Source organism: Mesoplodon densirostris, chromosome 2, assembly GCF_025265405.1.
Source record: "Mesoplodon densirostris isolate mMesDen1 chromosome 2, mMesDen1 primary haplotype, whole genome shotgun sequence".
NCBI classification, from domain to species: domain Eukaryota; kingdom Metazoa; phylum Chordata; class Mammalia; order Artiodactyla; family Ziphiidae; genus Mesoplodon; species Mesoplodon densirostris.
This window is the reverse complement of record NC_082662.1, coordinates 102,458,581-102,481,257: the sequence shown is the minus strand read 5'-3', so window position 1 is coordinate 102,481,257 and position 22,677 is coordinate 102,458,581. Positions and strand designations below refer to the sequence as shown.

Genomic DNA, 22,677 nt, shown 5'->3' with positions numbered 1-22,677 from the left:
AAACTAACTACACTCTTACTTTATAGTCTTGAAATATTTTCTTATTTGTTAGACTGGCATTTACGAATTACAAAAAGCTAATATTTTTGAGCCATTACTGCAACCAAACACTATTCTAAGTGCTTTACACGTAGTAACTCACTTAATTGTTTCAACAACTCTGTGAAATAGGTGCTTTTATTATCATCGCTTTTCAGATGAGGAAATTGAGGCCCAGAGAGATTTAATTACTTACCTACAGTTACATAGCTAATAAGTAGAAGAGCTGTGATTCAGACTTGAGTTTGACTCAAGCCTGTGCTTCTAACCTCTACATAATACTGCCTCATCATTTAAGCTATTTAGTTTCAAGAAAGTTTAATATTTTTCTTTATTGAGACCAACTAATAGGTAGGTTTGTCCAGTTTTGGTTTAGTTTACTTTTACTGCTTCTTAGTTTTTATACATAGGCTAACTGGAGTATTTTGGGCCTTCCCCTGTGAGGAAACTGCTGTTCTCTTTGTAGGAGCCATTTGGGCGTTTGGGCAATGGGATTTCAGATGATCTGTCAAGTGAGGATGATGGTGAAGCCCGGACACAGATGATGACACTGCGGAGGAGCGTGGAAGGGGCCTCAAGTGACAACGGCTGTGAAGTTAAGAATAGGAAATCAATACTTTCAAGGCACCTAAACACTCAGGTAATTTTTATTTTAGTTTATAAAAGTATAGGCATTAAGTCACAAGGTATTTAACATGTTTTCCTATCGTTTGTTGGCAGGTAAAGAAGACCACTTCCAAGTGGTGTCCTGTTGTGCGGGATTCAGATAGTCTGGCTGAATCAGAGTTCGAATCGGCAGCCTTCAGTCAGGTAACGTATCCTTTTTCAAGGCATATTCTTGAGTGTAATAACTGTATCCATTCCTTTTTTTATTGGTTGTCCTAAAGTTGTGTGTATATTTGCCTGCCCCTCCCCTGCCTCCAACTATATGTCTACCTATCTAGAAGCTTTTATATGACTGCTCACCCCCGGAAAGAGAACGAGCTCTTTGTCTTTGATCTAATCTTAAAAGTATCATAGATGATGCCCAGAGAGAGACTCCTCAATCCCTAGATGATGAGAAGGCTACTTAATATTCACTTGGAATATGCGGTTTATTCTTAAGCGTCGTTCCTTTGTAAGTGGCATTGATGCTGATGGGGACAGATATTTGAGAAAGGACCCCTGAGAGATGGGAGCAGTAAATCTCATCATGAAAGCTAATGGGAATATTGTACATTTGGGACATTATAATTCAGAGGTGAGGAGAGTAGATGGTGGTGGCTTTTGTTTCGATTGACAAGGCAGCTGGGGTTGTGGAAAAACTTTCATATCTATGTTTGTACCGCAGGAGAGCTGCAATGTCCATCCTTTTCTCAGCCTGATTACCCTTTTCCCTGTTTGGCTGGGCCCTGGACGTGACTAGGTCTACAGTCAAGCTCACAACATTTAGAGTAGAGGACACTTGGGTGTGTCAGTAGGCCCAGCCACACCTGCACCCAGAGTGGGCCCTCTGGATGTGCTTGCAGGAGTCACCCCATCCCAGGGCACCTCACTTGAACAATCCTATGACTTGGCAATAACTTCTCAGAGGGAGTCCTCTTTGATAGTCTGTTAGAGAGTCATCAGAGTTTCACATTTAACCATGAAAATGTATTATTGTTATGTGAAGCCTTGTCAACATAGTGATCGGTGTGTGAAAGCTTGCCAGCCATCACCATAGGTAACTTGTTTTCATTTTATTTCAGATATATAGTTGTTTTGTTTTGTTTTTTTTTTGAAATACAGGTAAATATTTTATTATAAAATACCTTTTACTGCAACAATATGGATGAATTTCAGAAATATAATGTAAAAGTAGTCAAACATAAAAATATAGCTATTTTCAGATTTCACCTCTAACAAAGTACAAAATTGAAGTTAATCTATTCTCTTAGTAGTCATAATGGTTGTTATCCTTGAAAGGGAATAGCACAGAAATAGGGGCAGGAGAGCTAGTAATGCTTTGTTCATTGGTTTTGGTGCTGATTACACAGACATGTTTCATTTGTGAAAAATTTATCAACCTATAAACTTATGCACACATATTTAAGAATGCTGTATTTCAAAAACCATTAAAATAAGAACATATTCATCTAAAACACAGAAATCACAATGAAAAAAAACTAAAAAAAAAAAATTAATTTCATGACCCAAAAACTGTCACTTCATTTAAAAAAATTTTTTAAGGCTTTACAGATTTTGTAGTTATAAAATTAATGTAAAGATATTATAAAAATTCAAATGAAGAAGTATATTTAGTAAAAAGCAACCATTTCCACTTACTGGCTCCCTTCCCAGTATAATGAATCCCACACTGTTCCCCACATCCCCAGATTGAATCCATACTGTCCAGAGGGTGGTTAGAGTTCCACATATTTATTTTCCTTTGCGTAAGAGAGCATACTATAGGGCTTCCCTGGTGGCACAGTGGTTGAGAGTCCACCTGCTGATGCAGGGGACACAGGTTTGTGCCCCGGTCCGGGAAGATCCCACATGCCACGGAGCGGCTGGGCCCGTGAGCCATGGCCACTGAGCCTGCGCATCTGGAGCCTGTGCTCCGCAACGGGAGAGGCCACAACAGTGAGAGGCCCGTGTAGCGCAAATTTAAAAAAAAAAAAAAAAAAAAGAGCATACTATATATTTAAACATATAACATATCATTTAAAAAACATAAATAGGAAAATTTGTTCTGAGTTTTCTTTTTTTTAATCTTGTAGGTCTTGCCTTATCAGTACATAAGACAATACTTCATTCTGTTGAACATCTGCAGAATATTCCAGTTTATGAAGGAATTTATTAAAATGTGTAAAATTATGACTACTTAATTTGTTTCCAGTTTTTCTTTATTAAAAGCAATTCAGAAAAATCCTTGTAGATAGATGGGTTTATCCACTCAGGTTGCCATAACAGAATACCACAGGCTGGGTAGCTTAAACAACAGAAACTTTATATAGTTGTTTTTAAAAAGGAATATAAAAAAATATTTGTTTTTGTTTTCCCTTAAAGGGCTGTAGATCTGGCATGAGTGCTGGCTCTCGAAGCCTCAACATGTTGAGAAGAGACTCGGAGAGCACCCGTCATGACTCGGAGACAGAGGATATGTTATGGGATGACCTGCTGCACGGCCCTGAGTGCCGGTCGTCTGTCACCAGCGACAGTGAGGGGGCCCACGTGAACTCCCTTCACTCAGGGACCAAACGTGACCCCAAAGAGGATGTTTTTCAGCAGGTCTGTAAAGGTGATGATAATAATAGCTGATGTTTACTGTGTACTTACCATGTGCCAGGCACTGTGTTATCTCATTTAACTCTACAATAACCCTGTAATGTGGACACTATTATTATCCCTGATTTAGAGATGAGGAAATTGAGCATAGTTTGTAAGTGAAGATGTTGGAATTAGAACTCAGGGGGAAGCACTCTTGAATTCCCCTAACCTAAATGTTTCTTCCTAGGACTTTTTCTCATTATTTTCCTTAGAATGATCCTTAATGTTCATTTTATATGAGCAGGGTACATTGTTTGGTGCAGTAACCTGCTATTATATTTTCATAGATATAACAGTATTATATATGAATTACTAGGAGATGGCATTGCTTGCTTCTCTAATAATGTATAAAGCAAGTGATGCTTTTAATTTTAGGTTTTCTGTTAACATCATAAAATCAGATAGCCTGGAAATGGGGATTCTTTAGAAAGTTATTTCAACCTTGCAATCAATATAAGAATTCATTCTACATCTGCAGAAATTTTTTTACTACCTTTCAAAGAGTAAGCACCCAATACATGTTACCATGGTTATTACTATCCACATCAGACAATACTTAAATACTTGTGGAGCTGGAGTGATTGTTATTTCATGAGCTTTTTCCACTGCTGGATAGATTAAATGATTAAGAAATCATATCAGCCTTTCATATGTTTAATGCCAACGATCATGATTCTTCTTAGTTTTATTTTTTTTTAGGCTAAATATTTCCACAACGACTTAATAAATAGTGGGTAATGGATATTCATTTGTTTAATTATTGAATTTTCTTGATTCTAAGATACCATTGATTTAGGTTACACATTTTAATGAAAAAAATTCTGCTTCATTAAATGTATACAGTTTTCAAAAACTAACTAGAAACAACATACATTTTATTATTAAAGTTTTAAACTTTTTCCTCCAATTTTGCTATCAAAGTTTGTATCTAAATATTCTTTGCATTCAGTCTGAAGACTCATCTGAATTACCTTAGCCTTTGTAATTATGAATAGCATCATGATGATTTTCACCTCCTTTGCACTTTTGGGATTTATAGGATAATTTTAAGGCGTATGTAAGAATAACTAGGTAAGATGAAACTCACTATGTTAAACGGAATTCATCATTTCCCAATTCTCCCACCTAACCTATTCTTCTTTTATTCACCATATTTCTAAATGTCACCACTAACCACCCAAGTTAGAAACCTTGGGGCCATTCTTGACCCCGCCCCCCATGTTTCCAGTCAGTCATCACATTGTCTTGATCCTGCTGTATAATACATACATCTGCCCACCTGTGTCCACACTGCTTGGTGCAGACCACCATCAGCCCTCATCTGGATCCTTACAACAGCTTCTCTAGGCTTGCTCCGCTTCGTTTCATTTTCCACACTGCAGCCAGAACGATCCTTCTAAAATACAAATCTGATGCCATTCCCCTTACAATCCTTTAATTGCTTTTTTTTCCCATTCTGGATTATTTCTTTCTGTTCCTTTATTTGCTCTGATAACAGTCTTGCATGGTATAGTTTAACTCAACTAAACTTCTTTCAGTTTCCTCATGTACTTCTGGATCTTTACACAAACTGGTTTATTTGCCTGGAACACACTTTTCTCCAATACCTACTCCTTCGTCTCACTCTTTTTTACTTTTCGGGTCTTGGCTTGAGTGATACTCCCTTAGGAAGCCTTTTCTATATGCTCCTAAAGCATTCTTTCCTTCCCTTATCATGCTGCACAGTAACTTTATTTAATCATGTCTCCATAAGTCTGTATGCTCTGTGATGTCAAGGACTACATCTGTCTTGTTCTTTATTATATCCATAGTACATGTTACATAGTAGCTGCTTAATAAATATTCTTTTGGCTAAATCAATTAATAAATCCATAAATGTGCATCAGCATTATGCTAAGCATTATTGTAGAAGGAGAAGAAATACACCAGATGGTTGTTTTTTAGTAACTTATGTATTTGTGTGGGAACAAGATGATTTTATGGGAAATAGAGGACACAATAAAAGCAGCATATAATTAGATGCAAATTTATCTGATATAGACCGTAAGGGTTTTTAATTTCAGAGAAAGGCAACGTGAGTGAGGCTTGTGGCCATCAGAGAGGACATGTTGGTGAAATGGGACTTGAGTTGGTACTCGAAGAATAAGACATGATACGACAGAGGAAAATGCGGGGCTGTTTTTATCTCGACCTTTTCCTCTTGAGCTTACTATGCTTTTCTGTGTCCTGATTAGACCAGAGAAAGGTTTACCTTCTCAGTCATTCCTGTGATGTCTTAAGGCCTGTTAGCACCTCTCCCGTGTAACTTCCTACTATCCCTGATCTAGTCATGATGCTGTAGAAATGCTTTCCTTCTTGATATCCCATTAATACACCAAGCTTATCCTCACTTCAGTACATTTAGTAGGGAAGCAACCTTGGAGATCATGTAATCCTACCTCCCATCATTATAGGAGACACTTAGCCTCTCTCCAGGTAAGAAATTGTTTTCGTGAAAAAACAAACAAACAAACAAAAAACCCAGAAACCAGCATCATGGAGGTGGTAATTGGAGTGATGAGCTTTGTGAGGGGGAGAATAGGATGACAAGGCTGAACCCTGGCAAATGTGGCCCAAGAGCTAGACAAAGGGAAAAAAATATAATGGAGGATATAAAGAAGGAGTGGATAGAAATATTTATTTTTTCTTCTCAGAACCATTTATTCTGGCTTCAGAACTCAAGTCCTGCCTCTGATCGAGTTAGTGCAATAATCTGGGAAGGGAATGAGTGCAAAAAGATGGATATGTCTGTGTTGGAAATAAGTGGTATCATCATGAGCAGGGTAAGGTTTAATATGTTTTTGGATTTTTAGAAAAATCTATTTAATGATCAGCAGCTATTTCATAGAATGTATTTAATGATCAAAACGTTGACTCTGCTTTTGAAACACAAGTATGTGTATCTTAAATTTTGTAGTCAGTCTTCACTAGGTAGTATATTTTTTTATTTGTTACAGAGGTCTCTGTGAGCATGATCAATTGTTCAGGTAGACTCTACAAATATTCCTTATCTCATTCAAGCCTAAAAGTCATAAATCTGTACATCATTTTTAGTTGTATTTCTTTTAGATTTAAAACAGATTTAGTTTTTAATAATCTAAATAGTATTTGATAAATACTGCTTCACACCTCCATTTAGCTGTGCAGTAATGATGGAATTTTAAATTAATTCCCAGGTTAATGCGTATCAGCAAGGAGTAGGTTATCAGATGCTGGGAAATGTCGTCACCATCGGATTAGCATTTTTCCCTTTTTTACATCGACTGTTCCGAGAGAAGAGCCTTGACCAGCTAAAGGCCATCTCAGCTGAGGAGATCTTGACTCTCTTTTGTGGGGCACCACCTGTTACACCTATTATTATTTTGTCTATAATTAATTTTTTTGAACGACTGTGTCTTACTTGGATGTTTTTTTTCATGATGTGTGTGGCGGAGAGAACATACAAACAGGTCGGTAGTCAATTAAGTAAAATTTCTTACCTCTGCTTTTGTATATGGTATTCTGTTGAGTTGCTTTTGTTCTCTTGATTTGTTCTCTCTCCAGAAGTTAACGTGGGCAATGGAGGCTTGATAAGTGAACTTCTGGTATTTGTGGGTTTAACATTTGTGATACTGATTATTCGCAAATGACATGCTGTAATCTGAAATTTTGCTGAGCCTACTTGCAGGAGTAAGTGGCTGAGCCAGTGGGTGAGCCTAGCTGATTGCTTAGCACCTGCATCTCAGTGTGCCCTTGATGTTTTGTATATGTATCATATGTAGTAATTACCAAAGTGAAAATGTTTCTGTGAAAAATGGCCAAGTGAGAAATAAACTTATTGAAATTTGATAAGAGTTTGGGATTGAGGGCTTAATGTATTGGTGATATGTGCAAAAAATGTGGTTTTGAATGGAAATGTAATTTGGGAGTAAGCTAGAATTTTGTATAAACTTGAGTTTGTGAAGGTGGGGATTCACAAAGGTCTCCAAGGTATATTCCTTGAAAATGTCAAGAGTGTAGCATGTTGTGAAGAAGTATATTACTACATAATGTGCTTTGCAAGCAACAGGTTAATGAGCTATTAATGTTTTTTCACTGCCTGTCTTAGTGACCACTGATTAGAACTTGATCCTTTTAATATTTTTTATATGCTGGGAATATTGTTTACAATTATGTAAATACACACACACTGACACATGTGTACGTTTCACTTTGTGGGTTTTTTTTTTTTTAACCTCCTCTAGAGATTTTTATTTGCAAAACTCTTCAGCCATATTACTTCTGCCAGGAAAGCTAGGAAATACGAAATACCTCATTTCAGACTTAAAAAGGTGGAGAACATTAAGATATGGTTATCACTGCGTTCCTTTCTAAAGGTGAGTTTTAGCTGACTAACCACGGAATATCTGCAATAATACGCAGAAAACATGCTCACTGAAATTTCTGGTGGCAGATACTCAGTAGGCAGGGTAGTTCTATGTACTGGACAGATATCAGTGGCTGGCAGACTTGCTGGACACCAGGTTGGGAGTGATCTATCTGCAGAGCTGGTAGAGCTAAGTAAATAAGACCTTAGAAAGGGAAAAGAAAATTTAAATTCCTAGGGCAGAGTGATAAATTGAATATCTCATCTTTTTCTGACTTTTGGGGGGAATATTCCAGCTGAAAATATGTTCATGAATCAATCACACCCTTAATTTGAATGGCATGGATCTCAGAGCTTAATTAAAGTCAAATATGTCCAAAATATATTAAAATCCTGTGTCACAAATGTCTTATAAGTGTTCATTTTCACGCCAATATAGTAAGATTGGGAGTGTGAATGATGTGAGGGCTGTTGCCGTCTCCGGCGGTGACCTAAAATGCTAACCTACGCATCTCACTCCACAGAGACGGGGCCCGCAGCGATCAGTGGATGTGGTTGTGTCTTCTGTCTTCCTACTGACACTTTCCATTGCTTTCATTTGCTGTGCCCAGGTAAGAGTTTCAGATCTATTTCAGTGGAAAATGGAATATAGAGCTCACTTTTTTTTTTATTAGTTTCTGCTTTATAACAAAGAGAATCAGTCATACATATACATCTGTTCCCACATCCCTTCCCTCATGCATCTCCCTCCCTCCCACGCTCCCCATCCCACCCCTCCAGGCGGTCACAAAGCACCGAGCTGATCTCCCTGTGCTCTGCGGCTGCTTCCCACTATCTATCTACCTTACGTTTGGTAGTGTATATATGTCCATGCCTCTCTTTCGCTTTGTCACAGCTTACCCTTCCCCCTCCCCATATCCTCAAGTCCATTCTCAAGTAGGTCTGTATCTTTATTCCCGTTTTACCCCTAGGTTCTTCATGACATTTTTTTTTTAAATTCCGTATATATGTGTTAGCATACGGTATTTGTTTTTTTCTTTCTGACTTACTTCACTCTGTATGACAGACTCTAGGTCTATCCACCTCATTACAAATAGCTCAGTTTCGTCTCTCTTTATGGCTGAGTAATATTCCATTGTATATATGTGCCACATCTTCTTTATCCATTCATCTGATGATGGACACTTAGGTTGTTTCCAGCTCCGGGCTATTGTGAATAGAGCTGCAATGAACATTTTGGTACATGTCTCTTTTTGAATTATGGTATTCTCAGGGTATATGCCTAGTAGTGGGATTGCTGGGTCATATGGTAGTTCTATTTTTAGTTTTTTAAGGAACCTCCATACTGTTCTCCATAGTGGCTGTACCAATTCACATTCCCACCAGCAGTGCAAGAGTGTTCCCTTTTCTCCACACCCTCTCCAGCATTTATTGTTTCTAGATTTCTTGATGATGGCCATTCTGACTGGTGTGAGATGATATCTCATTGTAGTTTTGATTTGCATTTCTCTAATGAGTAAAGATGTTGAGCATCGTTTCATGTGTTTGTTGGCAGTCTGTATATCTTCTGTGGAGAAATGTCTATTTAGGTCTTCTGCCCATTTTTGGATTGGGTTGTTTGTTTTTTTGTTATTGAGCTGCCTGAGCTGCTTATAAATTTTGGAGATTAATCCTTTGTCAGTTGCTTCATTTGCAAATATTTTCTCCCATTCTGAGGGTTGTCTTTTGGTCTTGTTTATGGTTTCCTTTGCTGTGCAAAAGCTTTGAAGTTTCATTAGGTCCCATTTGTTTATCTTTGTTTTTATTTCCATTTCTCTAGGAGGTGGGTCCAAAAGGATCTTGCTGTGATTTATGTCATAGAGTGTTCTACCTATGTTTTCCTCTAAGAGTTTGATAGTTTCTGGCCTTACATTTAAGTCTTTAATCCATTTTGAGCTTATTTTTGTGTATGGTGTTAGGGAGTGATCTAATCTCATACTTTTACATGTCCCTGTCCAGTTTTCCCCGCACCACTTATTGAAGAGGCTGTCCTTTCTCCACTGTACATTCCTGCCTCCTTTATCAAAGATAAGTTGGCCATATGTGCGTGGGTTTATCTCTGGGCTTTCTATCCTGATCCACTGATCTATCTTTCTGTTTTTATGCCAGTACCACACTGTTTTAATTACTGTAGCTTTGTAGTATAGTCTGAAGTCAGGGAGCCTGATTCCTCCAGCTCCTTTTTTCGTTCTCAAGATTGCTTTGGCTATTCGGGGTCTTTTGTTTTTCCAAACAAATTTTGAAATTTTTTGTTCTAGTTCTGTGAAAAATGCCAGTGGTAGTTTGATAGGGATTGCATTGAATCTGTAGATTGCTTTGGGTAGTAGAGTCATTTTCACAATATTGATTCTTCCAATCCAGGAGCATGGTATATCTCTCCATCTATTTGTATCATCTTTAATTTCTTTCATCAGTGTCTTATAATTTTCTTCATACAGGTCTTTTGTCTCCTTAGGTAGGTTTATTCCTAGATATTTTATTCTTTTTGTTGCAATGGTAAATGGGAGTGTTTTCTTGATTTCATTTTCAGATTTTTCATCATTAGTGTACAGGAATGCCAGAGATTTCTGTACATTAATTTTGTATCCTGCTACTTTACCAAATTCATTGATTAGCTCTAGTAGTTTTTCGGTAGCATCTTTAGGATTCTCTATGTATAGTATCATGTCATCTGCAAACAGTGACAGCTTTACTTCTTCTTTTCCAATTTGGATTCCTTTTATTTCCTTTTCTTCTCTGATTGCTGTGGCTAAAACTTCCAAAACTATGTTGAATAAGAGTGGTGAGAGTGGGCAGCCTTGTCTTGTTCCTGATCTTAGTGGAAATGGTTTCAGTTTTTCACCATTGAGGACAATGTTGGCTGTGGGTTTGTCATATATGGCCTTTATTATGTTGAGGAAAGTTCCCTCTATGCCTACTTTCTGCAGGGTTTTTATCATAAATGGGTGTTGAATTTTGTCGAAAGCTTTCTCTGCATCTATTGAGATGATCATATGGTTTTTCTCCTTCAACTTGTTAATATGGTGTATCACATTGATTGATTTGCGTATATTGAAGAATCCTTGCATTCCTGGAATAAACCCCACTTGATCATGGTGTATGATCATTTTAATGTGCTGTTGGATTCTGTTTGCTAGTATTGTGTTGAGGATTTTTGCATCTATGTTCATCAGTGATATTGGCCTGTAGTTTTCTTTCTTTGTGACATCCTTGCCTGGTTTTGGTAACAAGGTGATGGTGGCCTCGTAGAATGAGTTTGGGAGTGTTCCTTCCTCTGATATTGTTTGGAAGAGTTTGAGAAGGATAGGTGTTAGCTCTTCTCTAAATGTTTGATAGAATTCGCCTGTGAAGCCATCTGGTCCTGGGCTTTTGTTTGATGGAAGATTTTTAATCACAGTTTCAATTTCAGTGCTTGTGATTGGTCTATTCATATTTTCTATTTCTTCCTGAGTCAGTCTTGGCAGGTTGTGCTTTTCTAAGAATTTGTCCATTTCTTCCAGGTTGTCCATTTTATTGGCATAGAGTTGCTTATAGTAATCTCTCATGATCTTTTGTATTTCTGCAGTGTCAGTTGTTACTTCTCCTTTTTCATTTCTAATTCTATTGATTTGAGTCTTCTCCCTTCTTTTCTTGATGAGTCTGGCTAATGGTTTGTCAATTTTGTTTATCTTCTCAAAGAACCAGCTTTTAGTTTGGTTGATCTTTGCTATCGTTTCCTTCATTTCTTTTTCATTTATTTCTGATCTGACCTTTATGATTTCTTTCCTTCTGCTAACTTTGGGGGTTTTTTGTTCTTCTTTCTCTAATTGCTTTAGGTGCAGGGTCAGGTTGTTTACTCAAAATGTTTCCTGTTTCTTAAGGTGGGACTGTATTGCTATAAACTTCCCCCTTAGAACTGCTTTTGCTGCATCCCATAGGTTTTGGGTCGTCGTGTCTCCATTGTCATTTGTTTCTAGGTATTTTTTAATTTCCTCTTTGATTTCTTCAGTGATCACTTCGTTATTGATTAGTGTATTGTTTAGCCTCCATGTGTTTGTATTTTTTACAGATCTTTTCCTGTAATTGATGTCTAGTCTCATAGCATTGTGGTTGGAAATGATACTTGATACAATTTCAATTTTCTTAAATTTACCAAGGCTTGATTTGTGACCCAAGATATGATCTATCCTGGAGAATGTTCCATGAGCACTTGAGAAAAATGTGTATTCTGTTGTTTTTGGATGGAATGTCCTATAACTATCAACTAAGTCCATCTTGTTTAATGTATCATTTAAAGCTTGTGTTTCCTTATTTATTTTCATTTTGGATGATCTGTCCATTGGTGAAAGTGGGGTGTTAAAGTCCCCTACTATGAGTGTGTTACTGTCGATTTCCCCTTTTATGGCTGTTAGTATTTGCCTTATGTATTGAGGTGCTCCTATGTTGGGTGCATAAATATTTACAATTGTTATATCTTCTTCTTGGATCGATCCCTTGATCGTTATGTAGTGTCCTTCTTTGTCTCTTCTAATAGTCTTTATTTTAAAGTCTATTTTGTCTGATATAAGAATTGCTACTCCAGCTTTCTTTTGATTTCCATTTGCATGGAATATCTTTTTCCATCCCCTTACTTTCAATCCGTATGTGTCTCTAGGTCTGAAGTGGGTCTCTTGTAGACAGCATATATATGGGTCTTGTTTTTGTATCCATTCAGTCACTCTGTGTCTTTTGGTGGGAGCATTTAGTCCATTTACATTTAAGGTAATTATTGATATGTATGTCCCTATTCCCATTTCCTTAATTGCTTTGGGTTCGTTATTGTAGGTATATTCCTTCTGTTGTGTTTCTTGCCTAGAGAAGTTCCTTTAGCATTTGTTGTAAAGCTGGTTTGGTGGTGCTGAACTCTCTCAGCTTTTGCTTGTCTGTAAACGTTTTAATTTCTCCATCAAATCTGAATGAGATCCTTGCTGGGTAGAGTAATCTTGGTTGCAGGTTTCTCTCCTTCATCACTTTAATTATGTCCTGCCACTCCCTTCTGGCTTGTAGAGTTTCTGCTGAGAGATCAGCTGTTATCCTGATGGGGATTCCCTTGTGTGTTATTTGTTGTTTTTGCCTTGCTGCTTTTAATATGATTTCTTTGTGTTTAATTTTTGACAGTTTGATTAATATGTGTCTTGGCGTATTTCTCCTTGGATTTATTCTGTATGGGACTCTCTGTGCCTCCTGGACTTGATTAACTATTTCCTTTCCCATATTAGGGAAGTTTTCAACTATAATCTCTTCAAATATTTTCTCAGTCCCTTTCTTTTTCTCTTCTTCTTCTGGAACCCCTATAATTCGAATGTTGGTGAGTTTAATGTTGTCCCAGAGGTCTCTGAGACTGTCCTCTGTTCTTTTCATTCTTTTTTCTTTATTTTGCTGTGCAGCAGTTATTTCCACTATTTTATCTTCCACCTCACTTATCCGTTCTTCTGCCTCAGTTATTCTGCTATTGATCCCATCTAGAGTATTTTTCATTTCATTTATTGTGTTTTTAATCGATGCTTGATTCATCTTTAGTTCTTCTAGGTCCTTGTTAACTGTTTCTTGCATTTTGTCTATTCTATTTCCAAGATTATGGATCTTGGAAATAGAATCTTGGATCAGCTTTACTATCATTATTCTGAATTCTTTTTCAGGTAGACTGCCTATTACCTCTTCATTTGTTAGGTCTGGTAGGTTTTTATCTTGCTCCTTCACCTGCTGTGTGTTTTTCTGTCTTCTCATTTTGCTTATGTTACTGTGTTTGGGGTCTCCTTTTTGCAGGCTGCAGATTCGTAGTTCCCGTTGTTTTTGGTGTCTGTCCCCAGTGGCTAAGGTTGTTTCAGTAGGTTGTGTAGGCTTCCTGGTGGGGGGGACTAATGCCTGTGTTCTGGTGGTTGAGGCTCGATCTTGTCTTTCTGGTGGACAGGTCCACGTCTGGTGGTGTGTTTTGGGGTGCCTATGGCCTTATTATGTTTTTAGGTAGCCTCTCTGCTAATGGGTGGGGTTGTGTTCCTGCCTTGCTAGTTGCTTGGCATAGGGTGACCAGCACTGTAGCTTGCTGGTCGTTGACTGAAGCTGGGTGCTGGTGTTGAGATGGAGATCTCTGGGAGATTTTCGCTGCTTGATATTATGTGGAGCTGGGAGGTCTCTTGTGGACCCATGTCCTGAAGTTGGCTCTCCCACTTCAGAGGCACAGCACTGACTCCTGGATGCAGCACCAAGAGCCTTTCATCCAGCCGGCTCAGAGTAACAGGGAGAAAAAGTAGAAAGAAAGAATTAGTAGAAGAAAGAAAGAGAGAGGGAAAGAAAGGAAGAAGGGAAGAAAGGAAGGAAGGAAGGAAGAAAGAAAGGAGGGAGGGAGGGAGGGAGGAAGGATGGAAAGAAAGAAGGAAAGAAAGGAGGGAGGGAGGGAGGAATGAAAGCAAAAGGAAGAGTGAATGGAAGAAGGGAGGGAGGGAGGGAGGAAGGAAAGAAAGAAAGACAGGAGGGAGGGAGGGAGGAAGGAAAGAAAAAGTGGAAAGAAGGGTGGGCGGGAGGGAGGGAGGAAAGAAAAAGAAAGAAGGAAAGGAGGAGCGGAGGGAGGGAGGGAGAAGGGAAGGTAGGAAAAAAAGAAAGAGCAGGTAAAGTAAAATAGAATAAAGTATGAAATATAGTAGCATTATTAAAATTAAAAAGTAATTATTGAAAAAAAAAACGGACCGATAGAACCCTGGGACATATGGTGGAAGCAAAGCTATACAGAGAGAATCTTACACAGAAGATTACACATACACATTCACAAAAAGAGAGCAGGGGGAAAAATCAAAAATCTTGCTCTCCAAGTCCACCTCCTCAATTTGGAATAATTCGTTGTAAAAAGAGGAAAAGGGGGGAAAGTCTTAAATCTTGTCCTCAAAGTCCACTTCCTCAATTTGGGATAATTCGTTGTAAAAAGAGGAAAAGGGGGGAAAGTCTTAAATCTTGTCCTCAAAGTCCACTTCCTCAATTTGGGATGATTCGCTGTCCATTCATGCACTTCACAGACGCAGGGCACATCAAATGGACCGTGGAGCTTTAATCCGCTGCCTCCGAGGCTGCACAGAGAGATTTCCCTGTCTCTGCTCTCACAGCTCCCGGGTCTCAGCCTTGGACCGGGCCTCGCCTCTGCGCGTAGGTCGCCGGAGGGCGTCCGTTCTTCGCTCAGACAGGACGGGTTTAAAGGAGCCACTGATTCGGGGGCTCTGGCTCACTCAGGCAGAGGGGAGGGAGGGGCGCGCAGTGTGGGGCGGGCCTGCGGCGGCAGAGGCCGGCGTGACGTTGCAGCAGCCCGTGGCGCTCCGTGCGCTTTCCCGGGAAAGCCGTCCCCGGGTCCCGTGACCCCGGCAGTGGCGGGGTGCACAGGCCCCCTGGAAGGCGGGGCGGACAGTGACCCGCGCTCGCACACAGGCCCCGCGGCGACGGCGGCGGTGGCGGCGGCGGCCCCAGCGTCCCACGCCCGTCTCCGAGGTCCGCGCCTTACCCGCGGCTCGCGCCTGTCTCCGGGGCTTCCCCAAGCAGCCCTCTTAATGCCCTCTCCTCACGCACCAGGAAACAAAAGGGAAAAAAGTCTCTTGCCTCTTCGGCAGCTCCAGACCCTTTCCCCGGACTCCCTCCAGGCTAGCCGTGGTGCACTAACCCCTTCAGGCTCTCTTCCTGCCGCCAGCCCCAGTCCTCTCCCTGCGCTCCGACTGAAAGCCGATACCCGAGCCTCAGCTCCCAGCCCCGCCCGCCCCGGCGGCCGAGCAGACAAGCCTCTCAGGCTGGTGTGTGCCTGAGGGCACCGATCCTCTGTGCCAGAATCTCTCCGCTTTGCCCTCCGCACCCCTGTTGCTGTGCTCTCCTCCGCTACTCCGAAGCTTTCCCCCTCCGCCACCTGCAGTCTCCGCCCGCGAAGGGGCTTGTAGTGTGTAGAAACCTTCCCTCCTTCACGGCTCCCTCCCACTGGTGCAGGTCCCGTCCCTATCCTATTGTCTCTGTTTATTCTTTTTTTCTTTTGCCCTACCCAGGTATGTGGGGAGTTTCTTGCCTTTTGGGGGGGTCTGAGGTCTCCTGTCAGCGTTCAGTAGGTGTTCTGTAGGAGTTGTTCCACGTGTAGATGAATTTCTGATGTATCTGTGGGGAGGAAGGTGATCTCCGCGTCTTACTCTTCCGCCATCTTCCTCCGGGCCCCAGAGCTCACTTTCTGTTTTAAATCAGTTCACCGTGTTTAAGTGTGTGTGTGTGTGTGTAGACAACGGACATTTGTATCTCACAGCTCTGGGAACTGGGGAGTCCAAGGTTGAGGTGCCAGCTTGGTTATGTTGAAGTATATATGTTTTTAATGTGTCTACATTTCTTTTGCTAGTTTGAATACTTGTTAATTTTTCTAACTTTTTTTTTAATTAAAAAAATTATTTTATTTTATTTATTTATTTTTGGCTGCATTGGGTCTTTGTTGCTGCGTGCGGGCTTTCTCTAGTTGCGGCGAGTGGGAGCTACTCTTGGTTGCGGTGCGTGGGGGCTTCTTATTGCAGTGGCTTCTCTTGTTGCAGAGCATGGGCTCTAGGAGCATGGGCTTCAGTAGTTGCAGCACGTGGGCTCAGTAGTTGTGGCTTGCAGGCTCTAGAGCGCAGGCTCAGTAGTTGTGGCACACAGGCTTGGTTGCTCCGTGGCATGTGGGATCTTCCTGGATGAAGGATCAAACCCATGTCCCCTGCATTGGCAGGTGGATTCTTAACCACTGCGCCACCAGGGAAGTCCTTTTCTAACTTTTGAAATGAGAATAAAGATAATTTTTAGTCCTTTAAGAGTCTAAGATCATGGTAATTTAATTTTAATTGGCAATTTTTGATTGTTAATAAAGCTATATAACATTATGGATACAGAATAGTGATTTTCCAACTCCATCGTTTCTTCTAATTTTATTAGTTTTCACTCTAAAGTAGACTTTTTCTTTTTTCTCATTTATTTATTCATTCATTCATTTACTATGCTATGGACTCCTGTGTTCTTATTTTTATCCAGTGGATTATAAACTATTACTATGTTTTGATGCCTAAATTGTCCCAGATTTGGCCAGTGGGAGACCCTTAAAGCCCCTTCCTGTGTTCTTTTGACAAGTCTCTGTATCTTTATTTATTTATTTATGTTGGTACTTCTGTGTTTTCTTTATTACAAGAAGTTACAGCCTTATCCTGTACTTTTCCATTGATTGAATTTTAACTTAATTCTGCTATGGTCAGAGAACATGCTCTGAATGTTTTCAGTCCTTTGAAATATGTAGAATTGCTTTATTATCTAGTATATGGTCAGTTTTATTAAATCTCCCATCAGCACTTTGAAAGCATTTGTATCCCACTGTTTTGGAGAGCAGTGTTCTCTCTATGTAAATTAGCCCAAGTTTATTAGTTGTATTGCTGAAATTTCCTGTGTCCCTACTCATCTTTTTGGTTTGCTTATTCTGTCAGCCACTGAGAGGTGTGGTCAAGTCTGCTCCGATGGTGGATTTATCTTTTTATCCTTTTATTTCTGTGAATTTTTGCTTTATATGTTTTTAAGCAGTGTAACTGGGTGCATACAGATTTAGAATTGTTATCCATCTCCTTGGTGGATAGACTTTTATGTCCTTTATAGTTATTTTTTTTCTCAATCCAGGATCAGTTATTACATTTAGCTGTTATGTCTCTTTAATCTCCTTTAATCCTGAACAGTGTCAGGCTTTCTTTACCTTTCATGACCTTATAAAATGTCTCTATTTCTAATGTTTCTTAACTTTAAGTCTACTCTATTTGATATTAATTTAACTAAACCATCTGTGTTTTGATTAGTTTTTGTATGCAATATCTTTGTCTACCCTTTTTCATTTATTTTGTCTTTGTATAGTTCTATCTCTTATAATCAGCATATCCTTTTTTGGTTGCTTGTTTCTTTTTCTTTCTTTTTTTTTGCTGTTAAACTATCAAAGTGCTTTAATATCTTTAGTGATATCTTTTTTTAATGCTGAAAGATTATTTTATTAATTTATTTTGGTAACAGATCTGGGTTTATTACAAAATATATTTTCTTTTTGAGCTTTTTCCTTCTCTCTCTCTCTCCCTTTTTTATTGAAGTATAGTTGATTAACAATGTTGTGTTAGTTTCAGGTGTACAGCAAAGTGATTGAGTTATACACATATATGAATATATATTATTTTCAGATTCTTTTCCCGTGTAGGTTACTACAAAACATTGAGTATAGCTCCCTGTGATATATATACCGTATCTTCTTTATCCATTCATCTGTCGATGGACATTTAGGTTGCTTCCATGTCTTGACTGTTGTAAATAGTGCTGCAATGAACATTGGGGTGCATGTATCTTTTTGAATTATAGTTTTGTCTGGATATATGCCCAGGAGTGGGATTGCAGGATTATATGGTAACTATTTTTAGTTTTTTAAGTAACCCCCATACTGTTATCCATAGTGGCTGTATCAATTTACATTCCCACCAACAGTGCAAGAGGGTTCCCTTTTCTCCACACCCTCTCCAGCATTTATTATTTGTAGACTTATTCATCATGGTCATTCTGACTGGAGTGAGGTGATACCTCATTGTAGATTTAATTTACATTTCTCTAATAATTAGTGATGTTGACCATCTTTTCATGTGCCTTTTGGCCATCTATATGTCTTTTTTGGATAAATGTCTACTTAGATCTTCTGCCCATTTTTTTTTTGGGCTGTTTGGTTTTTTGTTATTCAGTTGTTTGTATATTTTGGAAATTAATCCCTTGTCAGTCTCATCATTTACAAATATTTTCTCCCATTCTGTAGGTTGTCTTTTTGATTTGTTTATGGTTTCCTTTGCTGTGCAAAAGCTTTTAAGTTTAATTAGGTCCCATGTGTTTATTTTTGTTTTTATTTCCATTTCTCTAGGAGGTGGGTCAAAAAAAATCTCGCTGTGATTTATGTCAGAGTGTTCTGCCCATGTTTTCCTGTAGAAGTTTTATAGTATCCAGTCTTATGTTTAGGTCTTTAATACATTTTATATTTATTTTTGTATATGATGTTAGAGAAATGTTCTAATTTCATTCTTTTACATGTAGCTGTCCAGTTTTCCCAGCACCACTTATTGAAGAGGCTGTCTTTTCTCCATTGTATATTCTTGCCTCCTTTGTCATAGATTAGGTGACCATAGGTGCATGGGTTTATCTCTGGGCTTTCTATCCTGTTCCACTGATCTATATTTCTGTTTCTGTGCCAGTACCATACTGCTTTGATAACTGTAGCTTTGTAGTATAATCTGAAGTCAGGGAGCCTGCTTCCTCCAGCTTCGTTTTTCTTTCTCAAGATTGCTTTGGCTATTCGGGGTCTTTTGTGTTTCCATACACATTAAAAATTTTTTTGTTCTAGTTCTGTGAAAAATGCCATTGGTAATTTGATGGGGATTGCACTGAATCTGTAGATTGCCTTGAGTAGTATGGTTATATTAACAATATTAATTTTTCTAGCCTAAGAAACCAGTATATATATATATATATATATATATATATATATATATATATATATATATATATATATATATATATATATCTCTTTCCATCTGTTTGTGTCTTCTTCAGTTTCTTTCATCAGTGTCTTATAGTTTTTGGAATATAGGTATTTAGCCCCCTTAGGTAGATTTATTCCTAGGTATTTTATTCTTTTTGATGCAGTGGTAAATGGGATTGTTTCCTTAATTTCTCTTTCTGATCTTTTGTTGTTAGTGTATAGAAATACAACAGATTTCTGTGTATTAATTTTGTATTCTGCAACTTTACCGAATTCATTGATGAGCTCTAGTAGTTTTCTGGTAGTGTCTTCAGGATTTTCTATGTATAGTATCATGTCATCTGCAAACAGTGACACTTTTACTTCTTCCTGTCCAATTTAGATTCCTTTTATATCTTTTTCTTCTCTGAATGCTGTGACTAGGACTTCCAAAACTATATTGAATATAAGAGGTGAGATTGAGCACCCTTGCCTTGTTCCTGATTTTAGAGGAAATGCTTTCAGCTTTTCACTGTTGAGTATGTTGTTAGCTGTGGGTTTGTCATATATGGCCTTTATTATGTTGAGGTATGTTCCCTCTATGCCCACTTTCTAGAGAGTTTTTAATCATTAGTGGATGTTAAATGTTGTCAGAAGCTTTTTTGGCATCTATTGAGATGATCATGTGGTTTTTATTCTTCAGTTTGTTAATGTGGTGCATCACACTGATTGATTTGTGGATATTGAAAAATCCTTGCATCCCTGGGATAAATCCCACTTGATTATTTAATGTATTGTTGGATTCAGTTTGCTAGTATTTTGTTGAGGATTTTGCGTCTATGTTTATCAATGATATTGACCTGATTTTCTTTTTTTGTGATACCTTTGTCTGTTCTTGGTATCAGGGTGATGATGGCTTCATAGAATGAGTTTGGAAGTGCACTTCCTTCCTCTGCAATTTTGGGAATAGTTTCAGAAGTGTAGGTGTTATCTCCTCTCTAAATGTTTGGTAGAATTCGCCTGTGAAGCTATCTGGTCCTGGACTTTTGTTTTCTGGGAGTTTTAAAATCACAGATTCAATTTCAGTACTTGTGATCAGTCTGTTCATATTTTCTATTTCTTCCTGGTTCAATCTTGGTAGATTGTACCTTTCTAAGAATTTGTCCATTTCTTCTAGGTTGTCCATTTTATTGGTATATAGTTGCATGGAGTAGTCTCTCACTTCTAATTTATTGATTTGGACCCTTTTCCTTTTTTTCTTGATGAGTCTGGCTAAAGGTTTATCAATTGTGTTTATCTTTTCTAGGAACCAGCTTTTGTTAATAGTTTTATCGATGTTTTCTATTGTTTTCTTAGTCTCTACTTCATTTATTTCTGCTCTGATATTTATGATTCCTTTACTTCTACTAACTTTGGATTTTGTTTGTTCTTCTTTCTCTAGTTGCTTTAGGTGTAAGGTTAGGTTGTTTATTTGAGATTTTTCTCGTTTCCTAAGGTAAGCTTGTATTGCTATAAACTTCCCTCTTAGAACTGCTTTTGCTGTGTCCCATAGGTTTTGGATCATCATGTTTTCATTTTCATTTGTCTCTAGCTATTTTATTTTTAATTTCCTCTTTGATTTCTTCAGTGATGCATTGGTTGTTTAATAGCATATTGTTTAGCCTGCACGTGTTCGTATTTTTTTTCTTGTAGTTGATTTCTAATCTCATAGTGTTGTGGTCAGAAAAGATGCTTGATATAATTTCAATTTTCTTAAATTTACCAAGGCTTGCTTCATGGCCCAGCATGTGATGTATCCTGAAGAATGTTCCATGTACACTTGAAAAGAATGTGCATTCTGCTGCTTTCAGATGGAATACTCTATAAATATCAATCAAGTCCATCTGGTCTAATGTGTCATTTAAGGGCTGGATTTTCTTATTGATGTTCTGTCTGGATGATCTGTCTATAGATATAAGTGGAATGTTAAAATCCCCCATTATTATTGTGTTACTGTCAATTCCTTTTTTTATGTCTGTTAACATTTGCCTAATATATTGAGGTGCTTCTATGTTGGGGACACATGAATTTACAATTGTTACATCTTCTTCTTTGATCCCTTGATCATTATGTAGTGTCCTTCTTTTTCTCTTGTAACTGTATTTTAAAGTCTATTTTGTCTGATATAAATATTGCTACTTCAGCTTTCTTTTCATTTCCATTTGCATGGAATACCTTTTATTTTTTAACATTTTTATTGGAGTATAGTTGCTTTACAATGGAGTGTTAGTTTCTGCTGTATAACAAAGTGAATCAGCTATACATGTACATACATCCCCATATCCCCTCCCTCCTATGTCTTCCCCCGACCCTCCCTATCCTACCCCTCTAGGTGGACACAAAGCACCAAGCTGATCTCCCTGTGCTATGTGGCTGCTTCCCACTAGCTATCTATTTTACATTTGGTAGTGTATGTATGTCAATGCTACTCTCTCACTTTGTCCCAGCTTACCCTTCCCCCTCCCCATGTCCTCAAGTCATTCTCTACATCTATGTCTTTATTCCTGTCCTGCCCATAAGTTCTTCAGAACCATTTTTTTTTTAGATTCCATATATATGTGTTAGCATATGGTATTTTCTGAATTTCTGACTTACTGCACTCTGTATGACAGTCTCTGGGTCCGTCCACCTCACTACAAATAACCCAATTTGTTTTTTTTATGGCCGAGTAATATTCCATTGTATATATGTGCCACATTTTCCTTATCCATTCATCTGTCGATGGACACTTAGGTGCTTCCATGTCCTGGCTATTGTAAATAGAGCTGCAGTGAACATTGTGGTACATGACTCTTTTTGAATTATGGTTTTCTCAGGGTATATGCCCAGTACTGGGATTGCTGGGTCATATGGTAGTTCTATTTTTGGTTTTTTGAGGAACCCCCATACTGTTATCAATAGTGGCTGTATCAATTTACAGTCCCACCAACAGTGCAAGAGGGTTCCCTTTTCTCCACACCCTCTCCAGCATTTATTGTTTGTAGATTTTTCTGATGATGCCTATTCTAACTGGTGTGAGGTGATACCTCATTGTAGTTTTGATTTGCATTTCTCTACTGATTAGTGATGTTGAGGATCCTTTCATGTGTCTGTTGGTAATCTGTATACCTTCTTTGGAGAAATGTCTATTTAGGTCTTCTGCCCATTTTTGCATTGGGTTGTTTGTTTTTCTGATATTGAGCTGCATGAGCTGCTTGTAAATTTTGGAGATTAATCCTTTGTCAGTTACTTCGTTTCAAACATTTTCTCCCATTCTGAGGGTTGTCTTTTTGTCTTGTTTATGGTTTCCTTTGCTGTGCAAAAGCTTTCAAGTTTCATTAGGTCACATTTATTTATTTTTGTTTTTATTTCCACTTCTCTAGGAGGTGGGTCAAAAAGG

At 38.4% G+C, this 22,677-nt stretch overlaps 1 protein-coding gene across 4 annotated transcripts in view; it reads left to right on the top strand.

Annotated features, from left to right (window-relative positions):
- The window catches only part of PHTF1 (putative homeodomain transcription factor 1), a 79,226-nt gene that overhangs the window by 31,415 nt on the left and 25,134 nt on the right, over positions 1-22,677 (top strand). For 3 of the 4 annotated variants that reach the window (XR_009531151.1, XR_009531150.1, XM_060090291.1), the window contains exons 9-15: positions 506-679; positions 760-849; positions 3,067-3,288; positions 6,021-6,149; positions 6,543-6,815; positions 7,590-7,721; positions 8,236-8,322. Coding sequence is in view for 2 of the 4 variants with exons in the window: in XM_060090291.1 (XP_059946274.1) it covers positions 506-679; positions 760-849; positions 3,067-3,288; positions 6,021-6,149; positions 6,543-6,815; positions 7,590-7,721; positions 8,236-8,322 (1,107 nt within the window). In the remaining 2 variants the exon portion in view is untranslated. The remainder of the gene's footprint in view (positions 1-505; positions 680-759; positions 850-3,066; positions 3,289-6,020; positions 6,150-6,542; positions 6,816-7,589; positions 7,722-8,235; positions 8,323-22,677) is intronic. The other variant, XM_060090292.1, reaches the window with a different exon arrangement.